General features: G+C 44.5%; 1 protein-coding gene across 2 annotated transcripts in view; it reads left to right on the forward strand.

Annotated features, from left to right (window-relative positions):
* MLH1 (mutL homolog 1) overlaps positions 1 to 27,921 on the forward strand; it is an 83,548-nt gene that overhangs the window by 48,446 nt on the left and 7,181 nt on the right. For both annotated transcript variants that reach the window (XM_043442203.1, XM_043442202.1), the window contains exon 14: positions 27,517 to 27,625. In XM_043442203.1, the coding sequence (XP_043298138.1) occupies positions 27,517 to 27,625 (109 nt within the window). The remainder of the gene's footprint in view (positions 1 to 27,516; positions 27,626 to 27,921) is intronic.

A 27,921-nucleotide genomic window follows, 5' to 3' on the forward strand; every position in this document is an offset into this window, starting at 1 on the left:
GGCTGGTAGTAAGGGCTATGTTGCTGGGTTAGTACTCCTGGTGCAGTCTCCTTGTTTTCGTGAACGAAGAGGAGGAAGGGTAGATTATAATTTCAATGCCCCAGGGCTGGGGCTTTGGCCAGAAGTTTTTCTTTTTTTTTTTTTTAAGATCTTCATGGCTTGAAAATGTTCTTCTGCATTTCAGCAACGAGGTTCAGGTTGGTCTTGTTTGAGTAGAATATATACTGGTTAGGAGATGAAGGAAAAAATTGGAATTCAATTCCTACAGTAGCCTACAAGTCCTAAAAATCCCTTAATTGTCTTTTTGTCTTTGGGACAGTTAAGGTTAGGATGTCTTTTACTCTACCCAGATCAATTAAAAGTCCTTCTTTAGATATCCTGTGTCCTAGATATTTTATACTAGTCTTACAGTATTGCAGTTTTTCTTTGGACATTTTATGTCTCTTTAAGGCTAGCTTCTGAAGAAAATACAGGGTGTTTTGTTGGCTGTTTATCGAAGATTTGAACACAGCAGTAAATCATCTACATATTGTATCAAACCTGACTTCTGAGGACAATCTAGATCATCTAGATCAGCTTTTATTATCTGAGAGAAGTAAATGAGGCTTTCAGCATAGCCCTGTGGCATTGTAGTCCATGTGTATTGTCATTCATTTGAAGTGAAGGCAAAGAAAATACTGATCATCAGGATGTATAGGGATTCTAAAAAATGCACCACAGAGATCTGTCACAGAAAAGAAGTCACTGTTTACAGGAAGGTATAGGAATTTGGCACTACAGAATGTTGAGGGATAATATTAATAATAGCATTGATAGATCTCAAGTTCTGTACAAATCTCCAATCTTTGCCATTTGGTTTTCTTAACCGGCAAAATGGGATTTATTACAAGGGCTAGAAAAATTGATGCTTTTGAACTGTGGTGTTGGAGAAGACTCTTGAGAGTCCCTTGGACTGCAAGGAGATCCAGCCAGTCCATCCTGAAGGAGATCAGTCCTGGGTGTTCATTGGAAGGACTGATGCTGAAGCTGAAACTCCAATCCTTTGGCCACCTGATGCGAAGAGTTGACTCATTGGAAAAGACCCTGATGCTGGGAGGGATTGGGGGCAGGAGGAGAGGGGGACGACAGAGGATGAGATGGCTGGATGGCATCACTGACTCGATGGACATGAGTTTGAGTAAACTCTGGGAGTTGGTGATGGACAGGGAGGCTTGGCGTGCTGCAGTTCATGGGGTCGCAAAGAGTCGGACACGACTGAGCGACTGAACTGAACTGAACTGAACTGAGAAGGCAGGAGGAGAAGGGGATGACAGAGGATGAGATGGTTGGATGACATCACTGACTCAATGGACAGGAGTTTGAGAAAACTCTGGGAGATGGTGAAGGACAGGGAAGCCTGGCGTGCTGCAGCCTGTGGGGTCATAAAGAGTCGGACACGGCTGAGTGACGAACAGCAACAGCAAGGACTGGTGCAAGGCGCAGTAAGCCCTTTCTCAGTGTGATCTGATATTGAAGGCGTATTCCTTCTGTGGCCTCCTGCCTTAATGGATATTGGCAAATATTGGGCAGGGGCTTTTCCTTTTCTACAGCAATTTCGATGGCAGATGCAGAATGTATTCTTCCAATGTCAGTAGAATAAAGTGCCCATATTCTTTAGGTACTAAGCTGAGCAGTTTGTTTTGTTCAGTGTCATCCTCGTCAGGAGTCACAGACATCTGTGATTGGTCCTTTAGCTCTAGATACATTTCTCCCTTAGGAGTCAAGGAAGTAAGGGCTTCATAAGCTTCTGATAGATCTCTGCCTGTCAAATGAACAGAAGCACTTTCTACTAGAAAAAAGGAGTGTCTTCCTTTAAGTTCCCCTAAGTAGAATTCTAAAGGTAATGATTTAAGTCTTAATAGCACATTAGAAATGCCTACCATCTGTACTGAGGTATTACTCTGAGGGAGAGAGCCTTTAATTTTGGTGGGGTTCAAAAGTGAGAAGATGGCCCTGGTATCTCTTAAGTCTTTGTTTCTCTTTGTATGATCATTTCGACTTTTCCCAGGGTGTTAGGAGAAGGGGAGAGACTCACCACATTCCCTCTGAGCAGCCCTATTCTAGTTTAACTTGAAATTCTGGCCTAAAATCCAGTTTTCCTTCTAGGCGTCTTTTACTTAACTTACAGTTCCTTTTCTGATGTCTTGGTTTTCTGCAGTAACAGCAAACTTTTTGTTTCTCTCTCAGTTGAGAATTACATGGAGGTTGGTTAACCTTCAACTGCTGTTGGGAACTTAATAGTGCAGTTGAAGTTTCGTGATTTTTGTAGATATCCCCCTTTCTTTTATTTTTTTTAATTTTTTTTATTTTTTTTATTTTTTTTGTCATACATTGATATGAATCAGCCATAGATTTACACGTATTCCCCATCCCGATCCCCCCTCCCACCTCCCTCTCCACCCGATTCCTCTGGGTCTTCCCAGCCCCTTTCTTTTTAGTGGCTTTGAAAAGTTGATCAGCCAGTGTAACAAGGGCATTTGTATGTAATGTGGACCAACCTAGATTGTGTCTTTTGCTCAGAGTAGCCAAATCCTCATCTAGGCAAAGGATCATTTTAGTGGTTAGAGAATGATTCAGGTGTCAAGTCAGAATATTGCTTAAAAGTTTTTTAAATCTCTCATAATAATCTGGAATTGATTCATCTGGTCTTTGCTTGCACTGTTGAATCTTTATCCAGTCTACAGTTTTTGGGAAAAGCTCTGGGATAAGTTAAGAGTAGTTTCTGAGCTAAATCTTTCCATTCAGTGCGAGCTTGTGAACTATGTGGTTCAAAGTCCATTAAGGGGTGTTCCTCTATCCATTCCCTGCTTTGCTTTCAGAAACTAATAAACTATTAATTTAGATCTGAAAACCCAAGTTCGTAGGTCTGGATGGTTAACTCAGATTCGTTGTTGTTGTTGGAGTCACTAAATTGTGTCTGACTCTTTGAGCTCCCATGGACTGTAGCCCCCAGGCTTCTCTGTGCATGGAATTTCCCAGGCAAAAATACTGGAGTGAATTGCCATTTCCTTCTCCAGGGGATCCTCCTGCGCCAGTGATTGAACCTGCGTCGCGTGCATTGGCAGGTGGATTCTTTCCCACGGAGCCACCGGGGCAGCCCTTGGATTCCTCAGCAGATTCCAGTGGACCCTGACTTGGATCAGGAAACTCCTTAGCTAAGCCTCCCTCTAAGGCTCTGTTTGGGTCCAGGGGATGTGTGTGAGCAGCGAGGATGGTTCACCTCGCCTTCTAATTGGTTTCTCCTCAAAGGGAGCTGTAATCACTTCTGATTTTTTATCCTCCTAAGGGGAGCAGCAGGAGGCAGAAGAGTTGGAAGAGAAAAAGAGATAGTGTCTGGGCCAGGCTATTCAGATAGAAGAGGAACAGAGCGGGAGAGAGAGTCAGCACTAGCGGCTTTTTTAGGTTTTGATATAATTTCAGGCAATTTTCTGCTTGTTTCCTGCAAAGAAGTTACTGTATCATTTCTTCTTTTAGAAGCTTCTAAATAACCAATCAGAGTGAGCATTCCACTCAGTCTGTCTGATCTTAACAGCCGGCTTTTCTAACTGTGCATGCAAAAATACCAGTTTTGGACTATCAAAAGAACCCCAATTTGACCATTTTAGGTTGAGATCTCCTTTAGTTATAATTTCCCCATTTCACTAGTACTTTCAAATATGAGCTCCAGGTATGAGCTTTGTATGTGTTGTACATGAATCTGGCTTGGGTGTTCGTTGGAGGCTTGTTTTGTGATGCCCCTCGTTTCTGTGTTTGAGAGAGTCTATTTCTCATTATAAGTTGAAATTGTCAGGGGTAAAATTTACTAATGAAGTTGTGTGGTGGGCCAGTGTGCTGTCTGTGAGCTTAACTCCTCTAGGAGTCATCTTTGAGTCGTTTCAGCCCTCTTTGTCTTGGTTTTTCTCCCTTGGACAGTCTAAGACCACCATAGGTGCTTGGATGGCTGAGTGGCCAATTTTTATTCATGACTCCTGGTGAGCAAGTGTTTCAATTAATGAGTGGTTTTCCCTATGGGACCACTGCATGGTATGAGGACACTGTCTCCACCATTCCTGTAAACTTTTCAGTCTCCTGAGAAAGCCATAACTGGCTGAGAGGAGTCTTGTTCCTTTTCTTTGGAGGTCACTTTTATCCCAACAGTTTCTATTAAGGCAGCCAAATTGAGGAAAAGTGTCAGATCAGCTTCTTACCTACCCATTCAGTCAAGACCACTCAGTCTCCACAGCTGAGCAAAACCTGGTATCTTTCTACTGAGCCCCCCACCCCACCCTCCCAGTATCTTTCAGCTGAGAGGGCAGGTACTTGTTATACATTGTCACATAAAACTCAGAATCATCAGCTGGTGTGGGAGATCTGAGAACTGTAAGAGACTTACCTGAATTCACCTGGACTCCCCAAGGAGACAGAGGGTACCAGGGGCCACTGCTGGTGCCGAGGCTCTAGTTCCTCATAAAATTCAGGCAAAGGAGGGAAGTTCACTCTGGGTCACTTCGTTGGTCGCCACAAAATTGTCAAATGTACAACATGAGAGTTGTGAGTTAAGTTTTATTTAGGGCAAAATGAGGACTATAGCCTGGGAGATAGCATTTCAGGTAGTTTTGAGAAATTGCTCCAAAGAGGTAGTGGGAAAGGTCAAGATATACATGACTTTGGTGAAGGGGAGGTACATGAAATTCAGTTATTTTTGCCGAAGGTCTCCTGAGGGTTACTGCTAGTCATGAGCAGATGTTACCATGAAGGAATTTAGTGCTTTTCTAGATATGAGGAGAAGCAAGAATTGGGCTCATAAAATGAGTTCCTGAACATAATCTAACTATCTGCAACCTGCATGCCAGTTTTTCTCTGGCACAAAGTGCCTCATGCCTGATATCCACCCTGCTGCCTTCAGAGGGTGTTGAAGGTCAGCAACTGCAGCCACATGTGACTTAATCCTTTCAGAGGTAGACGGCAAGTGCCAGTTTGTAGTTGACAGCATTGTGGTCAGAAAAGACGCTTGATATGATTTCAGTTTTCTTAAATTTGCCAAGGCCTCCTTTGGCGGCCCAGCCTGCGATCATTCCTGGAGTGTTGCTTGTGCACCTGAGAAGAGTGTACATTCTGCTGCATTTGGGTGGGAAGCTCTGTGAATACCAGTTAACTAATGTGTCATTTAAGCTCTGTGTTACCTTGTTGATTTTCTGTCTGAATAATCTTTCCACTGATGAAAGTAGGGTGTTAAAGTCCCCCACTATTATTGTGTTATTGTCGATTTTTCCTTCTATGGCTGTTATTACTTGCCTTATGTATTGAGGTGCTTGTATGTTGGGTACATACATATTCGCAATTGATACAGCTTTTTCTTGGGTTGTTTTGGAGTGCTCTTCTTTCTTGGTCTCTTGTAAGTCTATTTTAAAGTCCCTTTTGTCTGATACCAATATAAAATATTGATATCCTGGCTGGCTTTTGATTTCCATGGAATACCTTTTTCTGTCCCCTCACTTTGTATGTGTCCCTTGATATGAAGTGGGTCTCCTGTAGACAGCATATATGTAGTCTTGTTCTGTATCAATTCAGACTGCTTGGTATATCAGTCTCTGTATAAACAAGATTGTTTTAAATTGCTGGTGTTTTAATTTCAAATGCATTTCCAGTATCCTGCATTTGTCCAATATCCTCTTCTCACAGTTGCTGATTTTGATATTATATCTGCAAGCATCTGATTTCGTACCTTTTATTTTATGTCTGCCTTTACTAGGGAGCTTTTCTGTTAACGACTTTCTTGTTTCTAGTTGTGGCCTTTTCTGTCTAGTGAAGCTCCTGAAGCGTTTGTTGCAAAGCTGGTCTGATGGTCCTGAACTCTCTTAGCTTTCGTGTGTCTGTAAAGTGTTTTATTTCTCTGTTGAATCTGAGTAAGAGCCTTGCTGAGTAGACTATCCTTCCTCATTGTAGGGTTTTCCCTTTCTTCACTTTAAATATATTGTGCCGCTCCCTTCTGGCCTGCAGAGTTTCTGCTGAGAAGTCAGCTGATAATCTTACAGGAGTTCCCTTGTATGTTTGTTGTTTTTCCCTTATTGCTTTTTAATATTTTTTTCTTTGTCTTTTGTTTTTGTCCATTTGGTTAGTTTGTCTTGGTATGTTTCTTCTTATGTTTCTCCTGCCTGGGACGGTCTGTGCTTCGTGGACAGGGGTGATTGTTTCCTTTCCCATGTTAGGGAAGTTTTCAGTTACTATCTCTTCAAATACTTTCTCAGGTCTTTTATATGTTTCTCTTTTCCTTCTAGGATCCCTATAATGTGAATGTTGGTGCATTTAATGTTGTCCCAGAGGTTTCTTAGACCTCATTTTTCATTCTTTTTTCTTTATTCTGTTCTTTGGCAGTAATTTCCACTATTCTGTCTTCTAACTCACTTACCTGTTTTCAGCTCACTGTTCTGCTTCAGTTATTCTGTTATTGATTCCTTCTAGTGTATTTTTCATTTCAGTTATTCTGTTGTTCGTCTCTGTTCTTTAGTTCTTCTAGGTCTTTGTTAAACATTTCTTGTGTCTTGATCTGTGCCTTCATTTTTTCCCAGATCATCTTTACTGTCATTACTGTTTTTCCTCCAGTAGATGGCCTGCTTCCACTTCACTTCACTTCTTCTTCTGGGTTTTTAATCTTGTTAATTCATCTGGGACACATTGGTCTACTCTAATTTTGTCTACCTTCCTGTGACTTTGGTTTCCATTTTGCAAGCTGCAGGGTTATAGTACTTTTTGCTTCTGTCCACCCCCTGGTGGATGAGGCTGTCTAAGAGACTTGTGCAGGCTTCCTGGTGGGAGGAGCTGCTGCTTGCCCACTGGTGAGTGGAGCTGGATGTTGTTCCTCTGGTAGGCAGGACCACATCAGGGGGTGCGTTTATTGAGGAGCTATGTGCGCAGGAAGATTTTAAGCAGTCTATCCCAGCCTGTTGGTTGCTTAGCCTGAGGCATCCCAGCACTGGAGCCTCCAGGCTGTTGGGTGGGACCAGGTCTTAGTGAGAAAACCCCTTCCAAGGGGGCTCACCCTGGTGCCTCCTCTGTCCTTGTCCCCACAGTGAACCACAACTGCCCCCTACCTTGCCGGAGACCCTCCAATACTGGCAGGTACGTTGGGCCCAGTCTCTTATGAGGTCATTGCTTTTTCCCGCTGGATCTTTGTATACTTGAGATCCTGTGTGCACCCTCCAAGAGTGGGATTTCTATTTCCCCTAGTCCTGTGGAATTCCTGTGATCAAACCCTGATGAACTTCAAAACCAGATTTTCTGGGGATTCCTACTCCCATTGCCAGACCCACAGGTTGGGAAGCCTGATGTGGGGTTTAGAACTTTCACTCCTCTGGGAGAACTTCAGTGGTATAATTATTTTCTCGTTTGTGGGTTGCCTGCCTGATGTGTGTGGGGTTTGATTTCATCACTATTGTGCCCCTCTTACTGTCTTGTTTTGGCTTTTTCTTTGGATTTAGGGTATCCTTTTTGATAGGTTACAGTGGTTTTTTGTCAGTAGTTGTTCAGTAGTTAGTTGTGGTTTGGATGTTTTTTTAAGGAGAGGTGAGCTCATGTTCTTCTCCTCTACCATCTCATCTCCTTGATTCCTTGTATTTCAAATACTCGTTGGTGTAAGGAATGGCTGAGTCTGCAATCACTCCACCTTCCTTTAGAGTCTCCTTCAGCTTCTCCATTTCCTGGGCAGGTGTGTGTGCTCAGTTCTCTGACAAAGAGCTCCAGGCTTTGTTGCCAACACCTCACCCTAACAAGATGCTCGTGGACCAGCTGTGCCGCTGCCTAGGCAGCGAGTGGGCACTCTAGATCATGAAGGCTTTTTCATGAACAGAAATTCTTAGATTTAACGTGCAGACTTTATGAGTTGTTTACTACATGTTGGCTTTTTTTTAAAAAAAATAAAGCATACTTGATTGACAGTGTCGTGCTGATTTCTGCTGTGCAGCAAAGTGATTCAGTCACATACACGTGTTCATTCTTTTTTAGTCTTCTTTTCCCTTGTGGTTTGTCATAAAGTACTGAATATAGTTCCCTGTTCTGTGCATAGGACTGTGGTGTTTATCCATTCTGTATATAAGAGTTTATGTTTACTCACCTCAACCTGTCACTCCGTCCCTCCCCTCACCCCCTCGTCTTGGTGATCACGAGTCTGTTCTTTGTATTCGTGACTGTTTCACAGGTGGGTTCATTTGTGTCACATTTCAGCTCCCGCGTGTAAGTAATACCGTGAGTCATTTGTCTTTCTCTTTCCAGCTTACTTCACTGAGTGTGATGATTTCTGGTTGCACCCATGCTGCTGCAAATGGCATTATGTCATTCTTTTGTATGGCTGAGTAGTAGTCCATTTTATGTGTCTTCTGTATCCATTCATTTGTGGATAGACATTTGCTTACATGTCTTGGCTATTGTAAATTGTGCTGCAGTGAACATAAGGGTGCTGTGTATCTTTCTGGATTAGAGTCTGCGTGGATTTAGCTGCCCTGGTGGCTCAGACGGTAAGAAATCTGCCTGCAATTCAGGAGACCTGGGTTCGATACCTGGGTGGGGAAGATCCCCTGGAGAAGGTAATGGCAACCCACTCCACTGTTCTTGCCTGGAGAATTCCACGGACAGGGGAGCCTGGCGGGCTGCAGTCCATGGGGTTGTAAAGAGTCGGACACGACTGAGCACGTGCGCATACACTGATGCATTAACTCTCCACTCTTGACCACTGGAAGCAGAGTTGCTGGGTTCAGGGTTTGGCACACCTTGAAGGTAATGTCCAGGATGTTTGTTAGAAGAGTCTGATACCTTGTTAACTTTCTTCCGGTCAGCCAATGATGTCCTTTGACTTCTAGCACAGATTGTACCTGATGAGGGGTTAATACACCTAAGTGTTGTTGCAGGGTGAGCTTGGATACCTCATTAACAAGCAGGGCTGCTACTGCCCACAGCCAGCTCGGCCATCCCAGGGCCGCCGAGTGCATTTGTTTTGAAAAGTAAGCCACTGGTCTCTGATCCAGTCCCCGCTTTTGGCTCAGGACTCCTTGTGGCTAGTCACGACCCCTTCATGCACGTACAGGGTAAAGGGCCTTTCCGCATGTGCGAGCCCCGCTGCTGGTGCTCTGCTCAGCTCGGTGCTCAGCGTCCCAGAGGCCCTTTAGTTCACTGATGGTCCTTATTCTGTTGGAGGGGTTCCTTTCTCCTCCCTTTAGAGCCTCATATCGGGGTTAGCTATATGGCTGTCATTTAGAACCCAGATATGACAGAACCCAGCTGTCCCGAGAAAGCCTTGGAGTTGTTTCTTGGTGGTTGGAGATGGTATGCACTAATTGCTGTTTGATCTATGGCCAGGGTTTGTTTGCCCCTCGGGTCAAAACAAATCCTAAATATTAAACTCGCTGCTGTGAAATCTGAGCCTTGGTTGGAGAGACTTTATATCCACTTTTTGCCAGAAAATTTAGGGCCCTATCGGTATTTTGATCTGAATCACTGCTTATCAGTGTAGTCAACAGACTGTAGCAGAGCTCTCTCCTCAAGGCTCAGTTCCCTTTTTTCCCTTGCTAATGCATTTCCAAAAAGATGGAGGCCGTCCTGAAGATCCTGGGGAAGCACTATCCAGGTATATTGGTTAGCCCCCAGGGTGTCAGGGTCCCTCCATTCAAAGGCAAAAAGGTATTGAGAATCTGGATGTTGGGGAATCCAGAAAAATGCATCTTTGAGGTCCCAAACAGAAACACTGGGTGTTCCCTTGCAGTTGGGTGAGGAGGTTGTGTGTGGGTTTGGCACCAGTCGGTAAATAGGGATGACCGCCTCATTCACTACTGCTGAGTCTTGCACCAACTGATACTGCCTGGTAGGCATCTGGACAGGAAGGATTGGGATGTTGCAGGGGGATTGGCAGGATCTGATGAGTCATGTTTTAGGAATTTGCTGAGCAGTAGTTGGATTCCCCTCAGGGCCTCAGGCTTCAGAGGATATTGTCTCTTCCAGGGGTGTTTTCCTCAGGCCTTAAATCTTATTTTTTATTGGGGGAGCACATTTTGTCCTTCCTGGCATTGAGGGTATCCCAGACTACAGGATCTACTTGTTCTCAAATTTCTTGAAGGATGTTATGGGGGATATTTTGATGCCCACCAGGTGGGTCATCTGGGGTTGCTCACATATGCATTCTCTATTTGGATTCTTTACCTCCTTGGACTTCATCCTGTTCTAAGATTATGTAGCAGATCTCAGCCGAGTAGGGGGACTGGGCATTCTGGCATGTACAGAAAGGAGTGAGTAGTAACAATAGACCCGACTCTGCAGGCAAGGGGGAGATGTAAATCACCTTACCTTTAGTTGGCCAAGTCAGAACAGAGCAGGTATCTCCACTGTCCACAGGAAGCTCTGTTTTCTTACCTGCCACATCGAAGATGACCCGAGGCTCTCTGGAGTAATGAGGATGGATCAAGTGGGACGTGGAACCGGCCAGGCACCTGAGCCTGTCACTTGGGGTGTGGAGATTGCTCACAGGGAACTGGGGCCAGTCAGGGTCACCCCTCTGGTGTCCCACAGGAGGGTGCTCAGGACATCCCCCCTCCCAGTGCCCCGCTTCCTGACAAAAGGCATTACTGGCTCAGGCCCAGGTGGTTTCTTGGTGGTGTGTCCAGCCTTCTCTGCCCTCCATGGTTCCCTGGAGGTGGTGGGTGAGTCAGAGCCGCCAAAAGCTGTGTTTTCTGTATTAGCCTCTTATCTTGGTTGGCCTCCTCTGTTAAGTCTCGGCTGTTATAGACCTTTACAGTGGGGTTTGGGCCCAGCCTCAAGTTTTTGTCATTTTCTCTGGATATCAGGAGTAGCCTGAGTGATAAAATGCATGGCCAGTAGTGTCTCCCTTAAGACTCAGGCTCTGTATTGGTGTCCTTCCTGAGTGTCTCCGTCACTGGTTCAGGAGGACTGCTGGATTTTCATCTTTGTCCCGTGTAACCTCTCAGACCTTATAATAATTTACAGGCTTTGGCACACCTTTTAGTTCCTTCTGATAGACAAGTAATGTAATGTCTCATCCTAGCGGCCTTACATGATTGTCATAGTTGGATTATGGGTCATGTTCTGGGGTTACATACCTGCGCCCACCTCTGCACCCCACTCCCCCACCTGATGAGTTTGGTGGTGTGGATTGGTGGCCAGTAGGCCATCTGCTATTTCCCTGGCCTTTGTCAGTATATCCTCCTTTTCATCCGGGGTGCAGCAGTGGGCCAGAATAACCCTGATGCCTGCTGTGTCAGAGAGAATGCCAACCCCAGCCTGACAAATTTACCGCTAAACTTGTCAGGGTTCTCTGAGAACCTAGCAAACTTCTCCTTGCAGATTAACCCAGTTACTTTAAGATCTCTCTTTGGGATGTCCTCCAGGGGCCCCTTAAAGCACCCCAAAGTTAACTGGAAGTCAGGAGAGTTTCCATTAGAATTTGATATTTGAAAATTCTGTCAAAAAGATTTAAAACACCCAGGCAGATAGGATCATAGGTTTCTGTGAAACAATCCTTACTCCTTGAACTAAGGTGGGAAAAAATAAAGGTCGATGTAGACCTTAAAGGCACTGACACGATCTGTTATCAAAAGAGCATCCAGGACAGCTTTTGTTCTCTTGTGAGAGAGGCCAATCCAGTCCTGCACCAGTCTGCTCTTAATAAAATCCATTTGCCTAGTTAAGTTTAATCCAACCTTAGAAAATCCTGACCACATACAAAATTCTTTTCTCACTGCTCCTCTTCTGCAAATCACCTGCCACTTTCTATAGCTGTACGTTGTCCCGTGTTCTCTTCCCATTCAGAGAGCCAACTCCAGGACAAAAGCATCTTGTTTCTCTTAAACAAAATACGTTTCCATGCCCCAGACTCCCTTTTCTGAATCCACACCTCCTGCTTTCCTTAAGCAACCGTGCACTGTCGCTTACATTGGCATTCCCTTGTTGCTGTCCGGTCACTGAGTAGTGTCGACTCTGTGACCCCATGGACTGCAGCACTCCGGCATCCCTGTCCTTCAGTGTCTCCCGGAGTTTGCTCAGACTCAAGTCCATCGAGTCAGGGATGGCATCCAACCATCCATCAGCCTCTATTGTCCACTTCTCCTCCTGCCCTCAACCTTTCCTAGCATCAAGTGGTGTTTTCCAGGGAGTCAGCTCTTTGCATCAGGTGGCCCAAGTATTGGAACTTCAGCCTCAGCATCAGTCCTTCCAATGAGTATTTGGGGTTGATTTCCTTTACGATTGACTGGTTTGGTCTCCTTGCTGTTCAAGGGACTTCAAAGAGTCTTTTCCAGCACCACAATTTGAAAGCGTCAGTTCTTTAGCACTCAGCTTTCTTTATGGTTCGACTCTCACATCCACACATGAATACATGACTATTGGAAAAACCATAGCTTTAACTATATGGACCTTTGTTGGCAAGGTGATGTCTCTGCTTTTTAATATACTGTCTAGGTTTGTCATAACTATTCTTCCAAGGAGCAAGTGTCTTTTAATTTCGTGGCTGCAGTCACTGTCTGCATTGATTTTGGAGCCCAAGAAAATGAAATATGACACTGTTTTCACATTGTCCCCGTCTATATGCCATGCAGTGATAGACTGGATGCCATGATCTTTGTTTTTTGAATGTTGAGTTTTAAGCCAGTTTTTTCACTCTCTTCTTTCACCCTCATCAAGAGACTTCTCTTCACTTTCTTCCATTAAAGTGGTATCATATGCATATCTGAGGTTGTTGATATTTCTCTCGGCAATCTTGATTCCACTTTATGATTCATCCAGCCTGGCGTTTCGCATGATGTACTTTGCATATAAGTTAAATAAGCAGAGTGACAGCATACAGCCTTGATGTGCTCCTTTCCCGATTGTGAACTACTCTGTTGTTCCATGTGCAGTTCTAACTGATGTTTCTTGACTTGCATACAGGTTTCTCAGGAGGCAGGCGATGTGGTCTGGTATTCCCATCTCTTGAAGAATATTCCACAGTTGATTGTGATCCACATAGTCAAAGGCTTTAGCATAGTCAATGAAGCAGATGTTTTTCTGGAATTCTCTTGCTTTTTCTGTGATCCAGTGGTTGTTGGTAATTTGATCTCTGGGTCTTCTGCCTTTTCTAAACCCAGCTTGTACATCTGGAAGTTTGCAGTTCACCTGCTGTTGAAGCCTAGCTTGAAGGATTTTGAGCATAATCTTGCTGGCATATGAAATAAGTGTAACTGTATGGTAATTTGAGCATTCTTTGGCATTGCCTTTCTTTGGGATTGGAATTAACACTGACCTTTTCCAGTCCTGTAGCTACTGCTGAGTTTCCCAAATTTGCTGGCATACTGAGTGCAACACTTTGGCAGCAGCATCTTTTAGGATATGAAATAGCTCAGTTGGAATTCCATCACCTCCACTAGCTTTGTTTGTGGTAATGTCTCCTAAGGCCCACTTGACTTCATACTCCAGGATGTCTGGCTCTAGGTGAGTGGTCACACCATCGTGGTTATCTGGGTCATGAAGATCTTTTTTGTACAGTTCTTTTGTGTATTCTTGCCACCGCTTCTTAATCTCTTCTGCTTCTGTTAGGTCCTTGCTTTTTTTATCCTTAATTGTGCCTATCTTTGTATGAAATATTCTCTTGATATCTCCAGTTTTCTTAAAGAGATCTCTAGTCTTTCCCATTCTGTTGTTTTCCTCTGTTTGTTTGCATTGTTTACTTAAGAAGGCTTTCTTATCTTTCCTTGCTGTTCTCTGCAACTCTGCATTCAGTTGGGTATTATCTTTCCCTTTCTCCTTTCCCTTTCATTTTTCTTCTTTTCTCAGCTTTCTGTAAGGCCTCCTCTGACAGCCACTTAGCCTTCTTCCATCTGTTTTTCTTTTGGATGGTTTTGGTCACCACCTCCTGTACAATGTTATGAACCTCTGTCCGTAGTTCTTCAGGCACTCTCTCTACCAGATCTAGTCCCTTGAATCTACTTGTCACCTTCACTGAATAATCATAAGGGATTTGATTTAGTCATACCTGAATAGCCTAGTGATTTTCCCTGCTTTATTCAGTTTTAGCTGGAATTTTGCAATAAGGAGCTCATGATCTGAGCTACAGTCTGCACCAGGTCTTGTTTTTGCTGACTGGATAGAGCTTCATCTTCAGCTGCAAAGAATATAATCAGTCTGACTTTGGTATTTGCCATCTGGTGATGTCCGTGTGTAGAGTCATCTCTTGTGTTGTTGGAACAGGGTGTTTGCTATGACCAGTGCGTTTTCTTGACAAAACTGTGTTAGCCTTTGCCCTGCTTCATTCTGTATCCAAGGCCAAACTTGACTGTTATTCCAGGTATCTTTTGATGTCCTACTTTTGCATTCCAGTCGCATATGACGAAAAGGATATCTTCTTTTGGTATTAGTTCTAGGATGTTTTGTAGGTCTTCATAGAATAATTCAGCTTTAACTTCTTCAGCATTAGTGGTTAGGGCATAGAGTTGGATTGTTGTGATGTTGAATGGTTTGCCTTAGAAGTGAACCAAGATCATTCTGTCATTTTTGAGATTGCAACCAAGTACTGCATTTCAGACTCTTGTGTTGACTATGAGGGCTACTCCATTCCTTCTAGGCTTAGCTCAGATGGTAAAGAATCTGCCTGCAATATGGGAGACCTGGGTTCAATCCCTAGGTTGGTAAGATCCCCTGAAGAAGAGAATGGCTACTCACTTCAGTATTCTGGCCTGGAGAATTCCCTGGACTGTATAGTCCATGGGGTCACAGAGAGTCCGACATGACTGAGCGACTTTCACTTTCACTTTCCATTCCTTCAAAGGGATTCTTGGCCATAGTAGTAGATATAATGGTCATCTGAATTACATTCGCCCTTTCCTGTCCATTTTAGTTCACTGATTCCTAACATGTCGATGTTCACTCCTGCCATCTCCTGTTGACCACTTCTAATTTATCTTGATTCATGGACCTAACATTACAGGTGTTGTATTGTTGTATTGTTCTTTGCAGCATCGGGATTTACTTTCACCACCAGACACGTCCACAGCTGGACATTGTTCCCCTCTGGCTCAGTCTCTTCGTTCTTTCTGTAGCTATTTCTCCGCTCTTCCCCAGTAGTGGACACCAGCAACCTCGGGAGTTCATCTTTCAGTGTCATCTTTTTGCCTTTTCATACTGTTCATGGGGTTCTCAAGACAAGAATACTGAAGTGGTTTGCCAGTCCATAAATTGGTAGAAAACATTTCAAGGTAGCACCGTACATCTTTAGTTTCTCTCTCAGAAGATGAACGACTGAAGTGACTTAGCAGCAGCAGCAGCACCAGATGAAAGTAGATAAACTTAGACCTTTTAGCAATTAGTGTTCCAGTATTTTATCTTATTTGAAATTGTCTGGATATTCAGTTAGTTCCTATCGTTTAACTTAATTTATTTTTAAACTTACCAAAACTTGGAGGGACTGCTTTAGATGAAAGTTTTCAAAACATGATTAGTCCTGTGGGATTTACCAAAAAGTTCTTATTCCAGTTACCTTTACTTCAAAATTTCATCATATCAGGTTGTTTTCCATGTTGACAGATTTTATAACAGAAACACTGTGCACTTACTGACTTCTGGTAACCCTCGGTACAGTGAAAGTGTTATACTTAACCTCGGTGTCTCTAAAGACAGGTTGGTATTGATTAAGCACACAGGTTTAAGCCAGACAAGCCAATTTCTATAGAACCAGAGATCTCATAGTTTCCCCGCTTGAATTTAAAACGCATGTCTCCTTTTTTCCCCTCAGTCTAGGGTCTACAGATCAATCAAGTACTTGCTGAGAGCACAGACAGAGCAGTTACATTGCAGAGGGCGAGGAGAGATGCAGGCCGCTCCAGCTCAGGCAGGAGGGGAAATGCAGGCTCCTGTCTTTTCTTCCTGTTCTTTAAAATCCCTCCAAGTACCCCAGGGCTGCCGTCTCAGGCCGTGTGGTCTATGTTTGTATTTCAAGGCTTAAGTGCTCCACCGTGCCCGCGGTGTCCCAGAGACTTGCAGGAACAGCTGGACAAAACTGCCACAAAGACAGCAGTCACAAAACCTAAAGACACCGAAAGCTTTCAGATAAAGGGGCCGTAGTGTAGGGGTGAGGACTGAGGAAGAGGTAAGGGGAGGGGGCACAGAAAAGACTGGAAAACAGAGAGAGTGCTGTTTGTACCCGCCCCCTGCCGGCGTCTGTTCAGGCACCAACCAGCACTTTTCTGGGAAGGGCCAGTGAAGGAGGGAGCCCCCTGTCCACTGCCCACCCGACGATCTGCCCAGAAACCAGCCAGTTGTTTGTCTGTGGGACTGCGACCCAAAGGTGGGACTCTGACCGCGCAGTATATAGTATATATAGTGTATAGTATATAGCAGTCTGCCACTTCATCCTGTCCCCAGCAGGGCGTCTCTTGGTGGCAGGAAATAAAGGTGAGAATATTGGGACAGTCAGACTTGCAGCCACTACACGACCTGAGGGTGGAACCTCTGTGACTCTCGTGAGTCTCCTGGGGGAGCCCTCTGGACCGGGGTCTGTGCGGTGTGAAGTGAGCTGCTCCACCTCTGCCCGTCACCCGCCAGAAGGAGCAGTCTCACAGGCTGAGAGGAGGGATGCTGTAGCTGCCCGATGTCCACTCTTGGGAGGGTAGGACAGAGAGAGAGAAATTTCAGGAGAGGGAAAGGACAAAGGGGAGGGGGAGGCGTTGCCTGAGTGAGGCATTGAGGCCCCGAGGGCCAGGAAAGCAGCCTTCAAACGCGGTGGTGCTGAAACGAAGGGTTCAGGTGGCCGCTTGTCACCCATGGGCAGCTGCGTTCCATGGTCCCAGAGGGGCCCAGGTCCTCTCCCCAGAAGGGGACAGGCCCCATGTTGGGCACTGCAAAATATGTTGCCAACCAGCTTCTTGGCCTCCTTGATCAGAGGCCAGATGAAACATTCAGGCAAGGCTTCTTGGGCCCCTGCTGCAGCGGGGGTCAGAGGGACACAAGACAGGTTCCCTTGGGCGCTCCCCACTCACTTTCAATCTCTGGGTGTCCTTTGCCCCAAAGTGGGTCTCTTGTAGGCAGCCTGTTGTAGGCTCTAGTTTTTTAATCAAATCTGCCACTCTGTCTCTTTTGATTAGAGCCTTTAGTCTATCAACCTTTAAGGGAATTATTGATAGATACGTATTTATTGCCATTTTAACCTTGTTTTCCCAGTTGGTTTTGTATTTCTTTGTCTTTCCCCCCTTTTTTTGTTTTTCCTGTTGTGGTTTGATGGTTTTCTTCTGTATTATGCTTGTGTTCCCTTCTTGGTTTGTGAGTCTGTTGTGTGTTTTTCATTTGTGGTTATCATGCTTTTCAAGTTTGTTAGCTGCATCCTATATCTGCTTGCCTTAGGCTGGGAGTCATACAGGCTCAAACATGTTCTAGGAAGTGAACAAATATATATACATTTTCTTTGCTCCCTCACATTGTATGATTTTGATGTCCTTTTTTTTGCATCCTTATGCTCATCCTTTTGGTGTTTTCACAGTGGTAATTATTGATACTGACCAGGGTTCTTGGCCTTCCTTAATTAGTGGAAACTGACTGAAGGCCATACAAGAAATTCAGGTATAAGGCTTTATTCAGGCTTTTGCGCTGGCTGCAGAAGTGAGTGAAAACAAATAACACGTTCCCTTGCGCACTTGCTCCCCAAGTGGGGGACGAGCTTGTTCCTTCTATGGGGTGAGGGTAGGGGTGTGTCAGGGGTCAGTGGCGGGGGTGGCTTAGGTGGTTTGCCCACCTCTCTGGTGGTGGTGAGTGCAGTGGGGGCCTGCACAGCGCCTGCTTTTGCTTGTGACACCCGGGTTTTGTTCTTGGCTCTTCAGAAATGGCATCTTTTTTTTTTTTTTTGCCTTTTTTGTATCTTTTGGTCCCAAATTTGCCTCAACTGTACATGCACAGGATTGTTTTTAGTCCCAGTATTTTGTAGCTTGAGGAGAGGTGTGTCCAGGGCCAGGCTTTGCAACACTGCAGCAAAGGGTCCCAGGTCCCAGGCCTATCTCATGACTTTCACAGATGGTGTTTTATTTTTTTGTTTTTAATCTATATACTGGCTTATTTAGGGATTTGCTTTTCAATTGTGAATTTCTATTTTCTGTATATTCTTACTTTTCTATTTAGAGAAGACCTTTCTATATTTTGGACTTCCCCAGTAGGGCTCAGATGGTAAAGAGTCTGCCTGCAGTACAGGAGACCTGGGCTCGATTCCTGGGTCAGGGAGATCCCTTGGAGAAGGGAATAGCAACTTTCTCCAGTATTCCTGCCTGGAGAATCCCACAGACAGAGGAGCTTGGCGGGCTACAGTCCATGGTGTTGCACAGAGTCAGACATGACTGAACGACTAACACTTTCAATATTTCTTTCAGGATATATGTAACATTGCTATATTCTTTTACTTTCTGGTTGTCTGAGAAATTGTCTTTCCTAGTCTAAATGATAATTCTGTTGGGTAGAGTGTCTTAGGTTGCAGATTTTTCCCTTTCAAGACTTTGAGTATATCTTGCCATTCCCTTCTGGCCTGCAACTTTTCTGGCTGCAGCTCTCAGAAATCAGCTGCTAGCCTTATCGGGGTCCTTGCTGCCTTTGGCTTTCTCTTTCTACCTTTGTAATCTTTGTTTTTAACCTTTGCCATTTTCCAAATAGTATGTCTTAAGTTTACCTTGTTTGAGAGCTTCTGTGCTTCCTTACCTGAATATGTTTCCTTCTTTAGCTTTGGGAAATTTTCAGCCATAATTTCTTCAAAAACATTTTCAATCTCCTTTTCTCTTTCTTCCCCTTCTGGAAAGGGGCTTCTTCCCCTATTATACATAGCTTGGCATGCCTTTTATTATCCCATTGGTTTCTTATGGGCTTCCTAGGTTGTGCCAGTGGTAAAGAATCCCCCTGCCAGTGCAGGAGATGCAAGAGTCACGGGTCTGATCCTTAGGTTGGAAAGATCTCCTGGAGTAGGAAATGGCAAGCTCCAGTATTCTTGCCAGGAAAATTGCGTGGACAGAGACGCCTGGTGGGCTGCAGCCCATGGGGTCACAGGAGAGTCAGACACGACTGAGCATGCATGCACTAGAACCTACTAGGTGTCTTACATTGCTTTCATTTTCTTTTAAAATTTGGCTTTCTGTCTGCTGTCCTGAGTGGGTAATTTCCATTATTCCAATCTTCCAGGTCACCTATTCATTCTTCTGCATTATTTATTGTGCTATTCATTGCCTTTAAATAGTTTAAATTTAATTAAACCATTTAAATTAAATTAAACCATTTAAATAAATGGTTCCTCTGCCTTTTCTAAAACAAGCTTGAACATCTGGAAGTTCCCAGTTCACATATTGCTGAAGCCTGGCTTGGAGAATTTTGAGCATTACTTTACTAGCACGTGAGATGAGTGCAATTGTGCGGTAGTTTGAGCATTCTTTGGGAAAAGGCAATGACTAGCACAACAACATGGCGGGAAATCAAATTGCCAATATCTGCTGGATCATCGAAAAAGCAAGAGAGTTCCAGAACAACATCTATTTCTGCTTTATTGACTATGCCAAAGCCTTCGACTGTGTGGATCACAATAAACTGTGGAAAATTCTGAAAGAGATGGGAATACCAGACCACCTGACCTGCCTCTTGAGAAACTTGTATGCAGGTCAGGAAGCAACAGTTAGAACTGGACATGGAGCAACAGACTGGTTCCAAATAGGAAAAGGAGTATGTCAAGCCTGTATATTGTCACCCTGCTTATTTAACTTATATGCAGAGTACATCATGAGAAACTCTGGGCTGGATGAAGCACAAGATGGAATCAAGATTGCTGGGAGAAATATCAGTAACCTCAGATATGCAGATGACACCACCCTTATGGCAGAAAGTGAAGAGGAACTAAAGAGCCTCTTGATGAAAGTGAAGGAGGAGAGTGAAAAAGCTGGCTTAAAGCTCAACATTCAGAAAACTAAGATCATGGCATCTGGTCCCATCACCTCATGGGAAATAGATGGGGAGACAGTGGAAACAGTGTCAGACTTCATTTTTTTGGGCTCCAAAATCACTGCAGATGGTGATTGCAGCCATGAAATTAAAAGACGCTTACTCCTTGGAAGGAAAGTTATGACCAACCTAAATAGCATATTTAAAAGCAGAGACATTACTTTGCCAACAAAGTCCGTCTGGTCAAAGCTATGGTTTTTCCAGTGGTCATGTATGGATGTGAGAGTTGGACTGTGAAGAAAGCTGAGTGCCGAAGAATTGATGCTTTTGAACTGTGGTGTTGGAGAAGACTCTTGAGAGTCCCTTGGACTGCAAGGAGATCCAACCAGTCCATCCTAGAGGAGATCAGTCCTGGGTGTTCATTGGAAGGACTGATGCTGAAGCTGAAACTCCAGTGCTTTGGCCACCTGATGCAAAGAGTTGACTCATTGGAAAAGACCCTGATGCTGGGAGGGATTGGGGGCAGGAGGAGAAGGGGACGACAGAGGATGGGATAGCTGGATGGCATCACTGACTCAATGGGCATGGGTTTGAGTAAACTCTGGGAGTTGGTGATGGACAGGGAGGCCTGGTGTGCTGCAATTCATGGGGTCGCAAAGAGTCGGACACGACTGAGCGACTGAACTGGACTGATTCATTGCCTTTAGTTCAGTTTTCATCTTAGCGAATGAGTTTTCTAACTTTTTCTTGGTTCCTCTTTCTAGTTTCTAGTTCCTTTTTATAATATTCTTCACTTCTATTGATTGACGTTGTTGTTCTGTCGCCAGGTTGTGTCCAACTCTTTGCAAATCCATGGACTGCAGCATGCCAGGCTTCCCTGTCCCTCACCATCTCCTGGAGTTTTCACATGCAAACTCATGTCCGTTGAATCAGTATTGCCATCCAACCATCTCATCCTCTGTTCCCTTTTCTTCTGCTTTCAATCTTTCCCAGCATCAGAGTCTTTTCCAGTGAGTCAGCTCTTTGCATCAGGTGGCCAAAGTATTAGAGCATCAGCATCAGCCCTTCCAGAAGAGTATTCAGGGTTGATTTCCTTTGGGATTAACTGGCTTGATGTCCTTGCAGTCCAAGGGACTCTAAAGAGTCTGTTCCAGCACTACAGTTTGAAAGCATCATTTTTTCATTGCTCTACCTTCTTCATTGTCCAGCTCTCACATGCGTACATGATAACTGGAGAGATCATAGCCTGGATTATATGGACCTTGTTGGCAAAGTGGTATCTTTGCTTTTTAACACACTGTCTAGGTTTGTCATAGCTTTCCTGCCAAGAAGCAGTTGTCTTCTAATTTCATGGCTGCAGTCACCATCCACAGTGATTTTAAAGCCCAGGAAGATGAAATCTGTCAGTGCTTCCACCTTTTCCCCTTCTATTTGCCATGAAGTGATGGGACTGGATGCCATAATCTTAGTTTTCTTTTAACATTGAGTTTTAAGATGGTTTTTTCACTCTTCTTCACCCTCATCAAGTGGTTCTTTAGTTCCTCTTCACTTTCTGCCATTAGAGTGGTATCATCTGCACATCTGAGGTGGTTAGCATTTCTCTGGGCAATCTTGATTCCAGATTGTAACTCATCCAGTCTGGCATCTTGTATAACATGCTCTGCGTATAAGTTAAACAAACAGCCTTGCCGTACTCCTTTCTCCATCCTGAACCAGTCAGTTGTTCCATACAGGGTTCTGACTGTTGCTTCTTGACCCACACACAGGTTTCTCAGGAGACAGGCAAGATGGTCTGGTATTACCATCTCTTTAAGAGTTTTCCACAGTTTGTTGTGATTTACACAGTCAAAGGCTCCAGTGTAGTCAATGAAGCAGAAGTAGATGTTTTTCTGGAATTCCCTTGCTTTCTCTATGATCCAGCGAATTTTGGCAATTTCATCTCTCGTTCCTCTGCCTTTTCTAAATTCAGCTTGTACATCTGGACGCTCTCGGTTCACATACTGCTGAAGGCTAACTTAGAGGATTTTGAGCATTACCTTACTAGCGTGGGAGATGAGTGCCATTGGTGGTGTGAACATTGTTTAGTTCTGCCCTTCTTGGGAATTGGGATGAGGATTAACCTTCTCCAGTCCTGTGGCTGCTGCTGAGTTTTCCAAATTTGCTGGCATGTTGAGCGCAGCACTTTCATAGCAGCATCTTTTAGGATTTGAAATAGCTCAGCTGGAATTGCATCACTTCTACTAGCTTTGTTCATAGTAATGTTTCCTAAGGCCCGCTTGACTTCACACTGCAGGATGTCTGGCTCTGAGTGAGACTACACCATCATGGTTATCAGGGTCATTAAGACCTTTTTTGTACAGTTCTTCTGTATGTTCTTTCCATCTCCTTGATCTCTTCTGCTTCTGTTAGATCTTTACCATTTCTCTCCTTTATTGTGCCCATCTTTGGATGAAATATTCCTTTGATATTTCCAGTTTTCTCAAAGAGCTCTCTAGTCTTAGCCTATCTGTTGTTTTCCTTTATTTCTTTGCATTGTTCATTGGAGAAGGCCTTCCTGTCTCCCCTTGCTATTCTCTGGAACTCTGCGTTTAGTTGGGTGTACTTTTCCCTTTCTCCCTTGCTTTTTGCTTCGTTTCTTTTCTCAGTCGTTTGTAAAGCCTCCTCAGATAACACTGTGCCTTCTTGCATTTCTTTGGGATGGTTTAGTTCACTGCTTCCTGTACGGTATTACAGACCCCTGTCCATAGTTCTTCAGGTGCTGTGTTTACGATGTCTAATCCCTTGAATCTATTCTCTATTCGTCACCTCCATGTATATTTGTAGGGGATTTGATTTAAGTCATACCTGACTGGCCTGGTGGTTTTCCCTGCTTTTTTAGTTTAAGCCTGAAGTTTGCTATGAGGAGCTGATGGAGAGGATTGCCATTCCCTCCTCCAGTGGACCGCGTTTCGTTAGAAGGCTGCACTGGGACCCAGCCGCCTCGGGGGGCCTTACACGGCATGGCTCACAGCTTCACTGACTTGCACAAGCCCTTTTGCCATGACAAGGCAGTGATCCTTGGAGATTTCTGTCAATAGCCTTTCTTAATTCCTTGAGTATTTTCATTATCTCCATTTTGAAATCAGTGTCTATTAGGTCTGTTTCATTGTTCTTTCTGGGGAATTCTCTTGATCGTTTAACTGGGAGCGCTTTCTCTGCCCCTTCATCCTCTTGCTATGTGGGGCAAGGAGAAACCGTTACCTACTGCTGGAGGAGTAGTCTTGGAGGGCTGTCTATATGTGGGCCTGTCCCTGTGTAGCTTGTGTGGGTTTAATATAATGTGAGGACTGGTTTTATTTTTTATGTATTTGGCTGCATGGGTCCTAGCTGTGGCGTGCAGGATGTAGCACGTGGGGTCTAGTTCGCTGACCAGGGACTGAAGCCGGGCCCCCTGCATTGGGAGTACTGAGCCTTCACTACTGGGCAACCAGGGAAGTCCCGGGAGGGCTGTTCTCAGTACGGGCGCCTGTTGGCTCTTTGCCCTGCAAGTGCTGGGCGCTCTCCCCGTGATACAGTGGGTGTGCAGATGCAGCGGCTGGTGCTGGGCGATGGACTTCTCAGTGGTAGTGGTAGCTCATGTGCAGCCCAGAAGCTTCGTGATGGGAGTGGAGGTAGCGGATGGCTGCTCCTGGAGGCTGGGAGGGGGTAGCCCGCAGCTTGAGACTGCTCCTGCAGCGACTAGTGCCCGCTCTTGGAGCTTGTCCTGCCACCCGCAGCCTCACGAGGAAGAACGGCTGTGATGGCGGGGCCTCTGCTCCCCTCGCGCGCCCCCCACACAGTGGTGCCTGGCCTCTGCGGCGGCTCGGGATTCCTCCTCAGAGACCATCGCGTGTGGTCACACCAGGCTGCAGCCCCTCACGGTGTGTGCACACAGCACCCCGTCCTCCCCCAGGCCCGCTCTCCGGGGGTGCAGAGCTCTCTGGTCAGGCCTGTCCGTGCTGACCGCTACAGACCAGGCCGTGTTCTGCTCTGAGGCTCTGACGCTCCGCCTCCGTCCTGGCCGATCTCCCTGCTGCTGAGGGGACTTCCCAGCACGCAGGACCTTTCCTCCTCCACAGCTCCCTCCCTGCGGCATGGTCCAGTCTCATTCCGCGCTTGTTTTCTTTTTGTCCTTCTTGGTTACATGCGATTTCCTTGCCCTTGCAGAGGTCTGAGGTCTTCTGCCAACATTTAGTAGATGCTCTGTGAGGGTCCCTCCACACCTAGATGTATCTTTGATGTACCTGCGGAAGGAGGTGAGCTTCACATCCTGGTGTTCCACCATCCTGAATGGCTCCTGTATCACACAGTCCTTTTTATCACACAGACCTTTTTATCTATTTAGGGAATTCTTGCTCACTCTGGGATAATTAAATATATGGTCTTTTGTTAGCTCCTAAAATGCTTATATGTAAATCTCTTGTCCACCTGAGATTTAGTTTTGGTATATGGCGTTATATTCACAATTTCTATGTATCTGATTCTTCCATATTACATTGTTAACTCTGTTTTTTGAATTTATCCAGTATTTTTTGCTCAGTATTCTTTTCCTCAGACCTTTCATGGCGTACGGACCTACTTCCTCTTTCAGTGGGGCCGTGGATGGAAAGCTTTTTGTTTTGTCTAATCCATCTTTATTTTGATAAGTTTCTTTGCTGGGTTTAAAATTCCAGAGTTGCAGTTACTTTCTCTAAGTGCATTGAAGGTCTACCAATCGTTGGCTCCTACTATTGTTGAAAATTTGTCGGTCTTTTTTTTTTTTTTTGCTTCGCTGTGCAGCTTGCGGAGATCTAGGGATTAAACTGGCATCCTTGGCCATGAAAGTGTGGAGTCCTAACCATTGGACTGCCAGGGAATTCCCTGTCAGCCCTGTAATTTGTTACTTTGTGGTGATCTCTCCTCTGTCTCTGAGTGCTTTTAAGGTCTCTTTTCTTTGGTATTCTGTTTATCTCAGGTGTAGATTTTGTCAGGCTTCCTGGAGCCGAGGCTTGGTATCATTCATCACTTTTGGGACGTTCTCTGATACTTTGTCTTGAGAGTCTTCAGATACTGTCTCTCCCTGTTTCCCAACGCTTCTGCAATTTTAATTACGTATTATTTTCCTCTGCTCTGCATAAGCTTCCTGTTTTCATGTCGTCAGGCTGTGCTCCCGATAGTTCTACCTTTTAACTGCCTTGCCAGCTTTGTCCGCTCTGTTCAGTTGATCTTGGTTTTTGTTTTAGGACTTGTTTTTGATTTTTTGGCTGTGGTGGATCTTTGTTGCTGCACGCGCGCCTTCTGTAGCTGTGGTGAGAGGGAGCGAGTGGCGCGGGCTTCTCGCGGTGGCTTCTCTTGCTGCACGGCCCGGGCTCAGAGCACGCCGGCGGCAGCTGCAGCTCGTGAGCTCAGCACTTGTGCACGGGCTGGGTTGCTCTGCGGCACGTGGGATCTTCCTGGACCACGTGGGATCTTCCTGGACCACGTGGGATCTTCCTGGACCAGGGATCAAACTGGCATATTGGGTTGCATTGCAAGGTGGATTCTCAACTACTGGATCACCAGGGAAACCTGGATCTTGATTTTTTTAATTTCAATTCTTGTATTTTTTATTTTTAGACATTTTATTTGGTTTTTTGGAAATCTCCTTGATCATTTAATATGAACTTTTTAAAAATTCTGATTTTAATTTTTAAGGTTGAGTCAGAATCATTTTCCCCATTGTTTACCATGAAATTTTTACCCTCATCCATTAGTATATTAAAATACAAAAGACCTTGTGTCACATGACCTTGCCAAGGGTCCAGATAAAGTTCTACTGTTTTTCCTTTCATATTTTTAGTTTGCTTTCCTTGCCTCACTACAATGTTTAGAACCCACAATACAATGTCAAATAGAATGAGTGAGCATGGGAGTTGTTATTTTTTTCTGTATTGTGGAAATTATGCATTTACTGTTTCACCATTAAACATGATGCTAGTTGGAGGTTTTTCATTGATAGGTTTTTCAGATTAAGGAAGTTATTTTCTATTCCTAGTTTGCCGACGGTATTTTTTGTTTTTTTTTGACTGTGCCACACAGCCTGTGGGATCTTAATTCCCCAACCAGGGATTAAACCTGCACCCCCTGCGTTGGAAGTGTGGAGTCTTAACCACTGGATTGCTAGTGTTACGACAGTCTCTGAGAGTTTTTATTTAAAAATTGTTGTTGTCAAATACTCTTTCTGTGTCTGTTAAAATGATTATTTTTTTCTCATTTATTCTGTCTATATGGTGAGATTTTCCAAATGCTAAATCACCTTATATTCCTGGCCTAATCTCTTCTTGATTATATTATTTTCATATTGCTTGATATGCTAATTTTTTGTTAAGAATTTTTGCATCTGTGACCCACAAGGATGTTGGCCTAAAATTTTCCTTTTTTAATGTTTTCTCATCTTAGGGTTAGGATAGGGTTATGCTAGTCTTGTAGGAATTACTCTGTCTTCCTTTATTTTTTGAAAGTTTATGTAGAGTGTTTGTTGTTTCTGTTTGTTGTTTCTTCCTGTTTTTTAAGTTGAACTGTAGTCGATTTACAATATTGTTAGTTTCAGGTGTATGGCAAAGTGATTGTTACACACACGTTCTTTTTCAGATTGTGTTTTGTTCTAGGTTGTCACAAGATATTGAATATAGCTCCTTGAGCTGTAGATTAGGTCCTTGTTTATATCTGTTAATCCCATACTCCTAATTAATCCCTTCCTATCTGCTTTCCCCTTTGGTTACCATAAATTTTTTTTCTGAGTCCTTCTGTTTTGTAGAAGTTCACTTGTATTATTTTCTAGATTCCACATGTAGGTGAAATGAATTTTGTCTTTCCATGATCATTGTGATAGTCTGTGACTTACTCTATGTTTTAATACCTTTTAAGTGCACTGTACATGCTTACTGTTTTATCATCTTTACTGGAATTTTCAGTCTTTAAAACTTGGTAGATACTGTGTGATTTCTTCTGGATTCTAATTCTTGGTGCCTAGTTTTGACCACAGAGGTCCTGGTTCTTTACCTGTGAGGAATTATTTGAAGTCTGAATTGAAGATGAATTTCTCCAGAGAGAATTTGCCTTTGATTCTAGGAGGGACCTGGAGGAACAGTTAGCCCTGGAATCAGTTTAAATTAAAACCTCCACAGACTTTTCAGGCAGCCTGCTTAGCGTGAATCCTGGCTGCAGAAGGGGCACGTGACCTCCTGTCACAGTCCCCATTTGACCCCATTCCTAGGCTTTTCATAGTCTGCACAAACTGAAGTCCATGAATCCTGCAGTTCCTCCGGTGTCTTAGTTCATAGAGGGTTTCAGAGCTCTTGTTACTTCTCTGGCTTCCTGCTTTGTATTGGATTGTGATCTTTGAGTACTCCGTAATCTTTTGGCAATTTCTCGTTCCATTGTGAAAGATTAATTCTGTCTTACTCCTTCCTCGTGTGTGTTTTCAGCAGGAGTTTCCCATGTGGGCGCCTTTGCTTATCTGTCGCCTAGTTCTGGTGCTTGGTGCTCGGGGGGCAGGGAGGTGTTGGGGGGGCCCGTCCTGACCCGTGTCTTGTTTTCCAGCTCTCCGGGAGATGCTGCATAACCACTCCTTTGTGGGCTGCGTGAATCCCCAGTGGGCCTTGGCACAGCATCAGACCAAGTTATACCTTCTCAACACCACCAGACTTAGGTAAATCGGTGCAAACACGAGAGGCGCAGAGCTGCTGGGAGGGTGGTCTGCAGGCAGAGCAGGAGAGGCAGGGGGGAGCAGGGAGACCGTCAGAAGGGCCCAGCCTGAGTCAGACACGCGCGGGTTCTCGCCCAGGCCCAACTGTTGACCGCTCATGTGACCACGGCCAAGTCACTCTGATAACTGAGTCTCGGATTTCTCTCCTGTAAAAGTGGGGTATCACTGTTAATTCACAGGGTTTTGTGAAGGTAAAATGACGTGAGACCCCTGGGTTTGGTTGGCTGCTGTGAGCCGGG

The sequence above is a fragment of the Cervus canadensis genome, chromosome 22 (genome assembly GCF_019320065.1).
Source record: "Cervus canadensis isolate Bull #8, Minnesota chromosome 22, ASM1932006v1, whole genome shotgun sequence".
In the NCBI taxonomy this organism is placed as follows: Eukaryota; Metazoa; Chordata; class Mammalia; order Artiodactyla; family Cervidae; genus Cervus; species Cervus canadensis.